Here is a 7,123-nt window from a genome sequence, read left to right on the forward strand (position 1 = left end):
ATTCATCTCTTTCTGTTATTTGTTCCTGTTACCATTAAATGTTCAATTGACAAGATGTAGAAAGGGTGGTGGGTATTGCAGGCTGCTTTTGGCCGAGGGACAAGGCTTTTTTATTGTCATATTCCATTTTTGCCTTAATTTGAATTGGTATTCCTGTGTAGTCTTGACTTCTGTCATTTGAGATGATTGGATGGGTGGATTAAGTGTGTGAATCCGATAGCTAGAGCTCTGTCACCAGTTCTGTGTGCTAGTGTAGGCAGCAGCCCTGCATTCAAATATTACACAGTACAAATGAACGTGGGTCTGGTTAAAGGCTGTGTGTGCTGTCTAATGTATTTTTTAATATCAATTGGGAATACATTTGTGTGGATAAGTACTAAGGTAAACAATCTAATTAATATTATATTTTTCCTCTACAAATTGTGACTTACTTTCCTAGTAGAAATCGTGTTTTATCATTTACTTGGGGATCCCAGACCAAGTAGTTGGTAGAAAAAAAATTGGGAGTGTCCCTAGCTGCTGACTGCTAGTATGCTTTCATGTCATTGTACCTAAGCTTAGAACACTTATAACAGGCTACATTTTCTGTCTATCTCAAAAAAAAAAACGAACAAAAATTCTTCCACTTTGTCTCCAGCGGTTTGAACACTCAGCCAAACTGAGGCGAAAGATCACTACGTATGTCTCGTTTCCGCTGGAGCTGGACATGACACCATTCATGGCTTCCAGGTGTGTACCAAGTTCAAAATCCCCAAAGACCTGGACAGAACTGTTTACCAGTTCCATAAATGTGCAGCATGAAACATGGAACATCCTTGAATCAAGGTTATAGAACAGTATGTATAATGGTACTTCTCCTGTAAGCTTCTCCTTGAAATGTGCATCTTTTCTAAACTAATTTTAGATACACTATTGAGTTTTGTGTGCCAGAAAGGGCTTGATATTTAAACCTTTTTTCTTATTATTAATGTGTGTTATGTTTCTGGTTGCATGTTAAACTTGTAGATTCACATCCATCGTGCCTTCAGATTTTAAAGATCTGTGCTTTGAGCATCACCTGAATGCACACCCACCGGGTCATCTTGTGTTAGTAGGCAGAGTAGACATTAAACTAGTGTCCAACCTAGTAATTCCAAGGTTGTAAAATTCCTTCCTCTCTATTCCTGTGCACATACAAAACTGTTTTTCTGTTTGTTTTGTACATTCAATTTCTGTTTAAACAACGCTGCCAGAAAAGCACATAATCCAAGTTAAAATAGGTTAAAATTTCTATTCGGCATTTCTATTCGGCATTTAAACAAACAGTAAGACTTCTCCCGCCTCCCAGGTTCAGGAAAGACATAACATTTATATTAAAAGTACCTTTATAAAAGGAACTTGATCAGCTCAGTTAAACAAGTATCTATCAGGTATTCCCTTCAACTATACAAGAAGGTATTCGGATTTAATCTGTATCTGAAGCAACGCAGAAAGCTCCAAAACGTAGCATCTGTTAACACAGGGGCTCTATTTGAGGCTAAAATTGTAAAAGTAATTTCAAACATTTTTTTTTCTCCCTGGAGAAAAGTAGATGCTTCTGCCAGTAGAGAAAGGAGAGCCCTGCAGCTCTGTTAAATAGTGTTATATTAAGAATATATGGTTTATTCCAGTACATTCTGGAGATTTTGAGACTTTTCTGTTCCTCTGTGGTGAATTCTCCCTGGATAGAACAGGCTCTGCTGATGAAAGGTATCAAGCATAATGGAATATAGACGGGATAATCAGGAGGCATAGCTCAGTAATCTGAATTTCATCGCCTATGAAATCAACAGCCTAATCCTATTGCTGCTGTCAAAACACAAAATGAATTTACAAGTCAGAGCCAGGATGATTGACCCATCAGAGGATAAGGGATTGATGTAATTAGATATTTTTGCAGGTTTAAAATACAAATCGTTTCTTAACCTTTTTTTAAAGCTTTTTGGATCTGACGTAAACAGATCTGTATTTGCAGCTCTGAAGCCTTGACCGGCAGGAGAAATGCTGCTTCCTATGTAGCATTGCTGCAAGAACAAATAAAGCATCTTTTAGCATCCTAATCAGCAGCCCTTCTCTGCTGCTAAGCAGCATCGTGCCTTTGAATTAGGACCTGGATTCAGCTAACAGGCTGTGTCGTGTAAAACCTATTTCCTCGGTTTGGGAAGCCACTGCTTTAAGTGACTGGATTTTTGTGTGTGTATGTGTTGCAGTAAAGAGAGCAGAATGAACGGGCAATACCAGCAGCCGACGGATAGTCTAAACAATGATAATAAGTAAGTGGTACATTCCGTGACTCCTATTGTGAAAGGTAGTTGGCTTCTAGAAGGAGATATACAGGCTGCTGTATATCCTGCAGTGCGAAGTGCGTTACCGTGTTTGATGACAGCACAGTAAGTCTGAACTGTTGCAAAATAAAGCTTCGTTTGCTCTGATTGCATACCCTTTCATGGTTCTGTGGCAGCTAACTTGCTAATCTGAAGATGGTAACCCCAGCAATCGGTCTGTGGACAAAATTAAAAGCTATGGTTCCGGTAGTAAAAGGGATGGGTGTTTCCTTTAAATAATCCAATTTCTATTGCAATGGCAAAGGAGGTTCCAGAGGACTGAAAGTAAGTCCCAGTTAGATGACCCCAGTAATCGTGGGGTCTGTTGGGCAGGCACGAATTCCAGTCAGAATAACAGAGTGGCTGACACATGACTCGCTCAAGAATTCAGAGGAGAGTAATTGAAACTAACGTTCAGAGCTTTATGGAAAAAGAGATGGTCACACAAACTTCTTTTTTAATTAAGGTTACCAGTTTGGTTGCTGCAGTCATATGTTAATGTAGTGTATTTAAATTCCTAAAGGCATTTCATTTGCACTAAAAGTTTCATTAAGAAACCGGAATCAGAACAGATTGAAAAACTAACCACCCAGGTCTTAGCACAGTTGTCATAGAAGCAGATACCAATCAGGTGTGCAACCTGTGCTCCTACAGGGATTGACTTGTGAGATGTCTAGTGTTTAATAACTGTTAGCAAAGAGCTAAAAGAAAACAAAATCGATCACTGTTGAGGTTTGCACACAACATAGGCTGAAGTAGTTGTTTATGCAGAAAAAGATGAGGTAATTAGGTAACAGCAGAGATGTCTGAGTTGCTCGGTGTGCTGGATGCCAGTAAACAGTTGGGGCAGTCCTAGAATCCTGCATCTAGGACTGAAGTGTTGTCCAGCCTAATAAGATTTCCATCTAGGAAGAGGGTGACTCTTACACGTGTGGCTCTGTAGACAGTCAGCTGAATTAAGAGCCTTGTTGTGGCACCACTGTGTCAAAAGAGCTCTGTGGTTTTTAAAGATAAGTAGGACACCATCAAGCGAGATTAGAGAGATTATTTTACCATGGTGTAGCTGTGTTTGCATCCAGGTTGGGGGATAGCATTTTAAAAAGAGGCAAAGATTGGAGAACATTACAAAAAGAGCCACAAATATAACTGGGAACAAAATCTTACCTTTGAACAAAAAAATGAAGGACTTCAGTCTTTCCTGTTAAAAAAAAGTTGAAGCTAATTTAGTATATCAGTACCTTTCTTTCGAGCAGAGATGCCTGGTAGTTTTCAGGTTAGCAAACAAATGCACAGCAACATCTGAAAGCTGGAAGTTGAGGCTGAAAATACTCTGCATTTCAAAATAAGTACAGACTTTCCAGATTAAGGACAATTACTCAGTACAGCAGTTTATCGCTGGAAATAATTAAAATTAGCTATACTTAAGATTAATTCCTTCCCTAGCCCCCAAAATACTTTTTCTCTGGTTTACTAGAGTAGCTGGTTCACTAGAGGGAAATAGGAGAAATAGGAGGTCAGACTAGATAATCAGCGGTCCTCTACAGGAATGCATCAAGATCAATCTATTTTAGAAGAAAAATCTTCAGTAGCTAGTATTGGTGAAGCTGATGGCTGTCATCAGACTGGAATGTTACAGTAATGGCAAGACAGGGAAAGAAAAATGTGGTTCTTTTTCCCTGGGCAAGGGTGCCCTGTTTCCAGTCAGCGTTAAGAGCTGGTGTTGTATTGATGGATCTGATCCTTTACCATTTCTGTATGTGCTTACGAACACAAGCTTTTGCCTCTTTAAAATGTCATTTATTTTTCCCCTTTTGATCCACGTATTGATTAACTCTCTTCTGTACCAGGTATTCCTTGTTTGCAGTAGTTAATCACCAGGGAACCTTGGAGAGCGGGCACTATACCAGCTTCATCCGGCAGCACAAGGACCAGTGGTTCAAGTGTGATGATGCCATTATCACCAAGGCTAGCATTAAGGATGTACTAGACAGTGAAGGGTAAGTTACGAACTGAAAAGGGAGAAAGAAGGAAAATTGTCCTTTGGGTTTTTCTTATTTACAGGTGAAAGACCCTATAACCTCTGAGAAGACTTAATTACTCTCTTTGAGTATGTAATGATTCTCTGTGTGTGTATCGGTGCTTCAGAATGTTGCTTTATAGTAGTGAATTGGTTTCAGGAAGAAACGGGGAAGGACAAGGGAGCATCAGCTCACACAGCAGTGTTTGTAACTGGTGCTCACGTTCAAACTGGCTGCTCATGGAGGGGAATCTAAAAGCCAAAGTGATGTGGTCACCCAGTGTAGGAGCATACTATTTGAATATTCATCTCCTTGACACACTCTGCTCTTTGCATAACCTTTGGGTTATTGTGGGTGTAAAAGATCTGAGGAAAAGCCATTAAGAAAATAGTATGAGGCAGAGTTGCAAGGCTATATGGAAGGCAGGCATAGAACATGAGCTGTTTCTTAGTTCATGTCTTTAAATTGATTTCAGGTTGACATCATGATTTCAGATGCTTGCGTTAGACAAGCAGTGGGAGCGCAGAGCAGTAGTTTGCAAGGGAAGCATCTTGGTGTTCCTCATTTGAGGGAAGCACTGGGGGTTGGTATATATTTCAAGAATAAGGTAACTTAAAAACTGAAGTCTTCATTTTGGCATTTTCAACTGTGGGCATGGTACTGGAAAGATAAGCCTGCTTTGTTTTTGTTTTAATTATTCATGACATTTCCATTGATTTCTGCAGGCACAGATGTTCAGCTAGCAATTTTTAAAACAGATCTTGCCATCTTTTCCTTTTTTGAACTTCAACCGGGAAGTGCAAAATTTCTCCTATGATACCTGAATTTTAGTGTTAAATGATTTGACTAAAGTAACGAGTGCTTTGAGGTCAGCAGAAGAAATAAACTTTTCTTCAGTAACAACTGGCTAGCTTTGGACCTGGGATGGGGTATGTCTGTAGAAGAAACTGCCATATGCAAGGAGGGGAGGATATGCAACACAACTGCTGCGCATCCGTCTCAGTAAAGGCTAGTTTGATCTCTGATTCATTTTCCCTGGTTCAGATTAAGTCTGGCACTGAGTAGATCTGCACTGTGCGAGGGAAGCTTTGTAGGACTGGAAACATAACAATAATAATTGGAAAGTCTAAAAATTATGCTGAAGCTTTTTAACGGAGTCATGCAATGACCCTGTCAGTGTGTGGTGTGTAAAGGGTACGTAGAGATCACTCTGCTTCCATCTACACGTAACTGCTTGAGGGCTGGGCTCTGTTGTGTAGCAGTACACACACAGTAATTAAGGACAGGAAGAATTTCATCTTGTTAAAACACCAGATTTGAGTACAGATTGAGACATTAGACATATGAGTTGTATTTGATTGGGACACACGAGTTTTCACCCATGTGCCTGGTTCTTCATTTTGTTTCTGTCAGAGTAAATGGCAGACAGTCTGCAGTAATCCCAAATGTCTGATGCTTTGGTTATACGAGTCTAAAGCAACAGTTGCATCTTAAAGCCACCACGGTTGTGTTTTGTGTCATGGTAGTGTTAAAGGGATGCTGACTGTCTGGACATCAACACAGTCCAATCTTGCAGAGCTTCCAGGTTCTAAGTCGATTGTACAACAAGAGGGGTTTGACTGCTTGATGGACAAATGTTCCGTTTCCTGAGTTACTGGTAAAATTATTTCAGCTGGCTTCCCTCCTTCTCTTCCATGGTTACTGTAGGGAGCTGGCATGTCCCTGGAATTGCTTCAAATTGAAAAGAAAAACAAAATTAATAGTCCTCATTTTTCACAATTGCATCAATGGAAATACTAATCTGCTATGATGCACAGCAGAAAGCTGAAACTGTACCTCTGCTTTCTTGCAGGTATTTGCTGTTCTATCACAAACAGTTCCTGGAGTATGAATAGCCTTATCCAGCAGCTTGTCAGATATAAACAAGGAAGAAAATAAGCAAGCCTTCTGAATCGACACACAAACCTACCTGAAATGAAAAGACCCATTAAAAAACAACTAGCACTGAGCTGTAACAGGACCTACTTGACACTGGCTCAAAGCCTGGCGGAGTAAGAAACGAACAATGTCCAACGTGTATGCAGTCCCGCAAGGACAGAAAGGGGGAAAAAGGAGGCTACAGTCAGTCACTTAACAGAGGAAATATAAAATGAAAGGAATGCTCTGGGTGGGGGAAATGGGAGCAGAGGAGTCCAGGCACTGGTACATCTCCTATGTTCCTCCAAAATGTGTGTGGGAAGGCAAGGGGGTGTACCCTCATCTCCATAAAGCATCTTCTCCATTGGTGCTTCAGCTCCAACGACCAATCATATAACAGTTAAAATTAAAAATCCAAGCCCATTTTTTATGCATATGGGTCTGAAAGCAGTAAAGTGGAGGAGGATGGGATGACACAACTAAAGGACTTTGCAAGTATCTTTTTATTTGTGAATTTTAGTTATTAAATAAATACAGTATGAAACTATTAGGCTCTTTTTTTTTCCAACAAATAAAAGAAATCCTGGATTGTGGAACTGAAGCTACAGTACAGACAGGTTTTCAAGCATGCCTGCTTGCACAGGTAATGTTCAATGCCATCGGACTGCTCGTCAAAAGCATCAGCACAGATTCTTTTCTGTTTTGAGCCCTTTTTTTTGTTTTCTATAAATAGCTATTTTCTTAATTTTTTTCCTTTATTCCCTTTTTTCACGAGAATGAGATTCATTAATGCAACCATCAGTAAAAATGAATGAATTGGCGTGTTTATACTGTAAGAGTGGTCTT

General features: G+C 39.8%; 1 protein-coding gene across 8 annotated transcripts in view; it reads left to right on the forward strand.

Annotated features, from left to right (window-relative positions):
* USP22 (ubiquitin specific peptidase 22) overlaps positions 1–7,113 on the forward strand; it is a 100,027-nt gene extending 92,914 nt beyond the window's left edge. For 7 of the 8 annotated variants that reach the window (XM_080557443.1, XM_080557442.1, XM_080557447.1 and 4 more), the window contains 4 exons: positions 638–729; positions 2,229–2,291; positions 4,190–4,339; positions 6,213–7,113. In XM_080557443.1, coding sequence (XP_080413569.1) covers positions 638–729; positions 2,229–2,291; positions 4,190–4,339; positions 6,213–6,255 — 348 coding nt within the window. In that variant the 3' untranslated portion in view covers positions 6,256–7,113. The remainder of the gene's footprint in view (positions 1–637; positions 730–2,228; positions 2,292–4,189; positions 4,340–6,212) is intronic. The other variant, XM_080557444.1, reaches the window with a different exon arrangement.
* The last annotated feature ends 10 nt before the right edge of the window (positions 7,114–7,123 follow it).

The sequence above is a fragment of the Anser brachyrhynchus genome (assembly GCF_964034855.1).
Source record: "Anser brachyrhynchus genome assembly, chromosome: 15".
Taxonomy (NCBI): Eukaryota; Metazoa; Chordata; class Aves; order Anseriformes; family Anatidae; genus Anser; species Anser brachyrhynchus.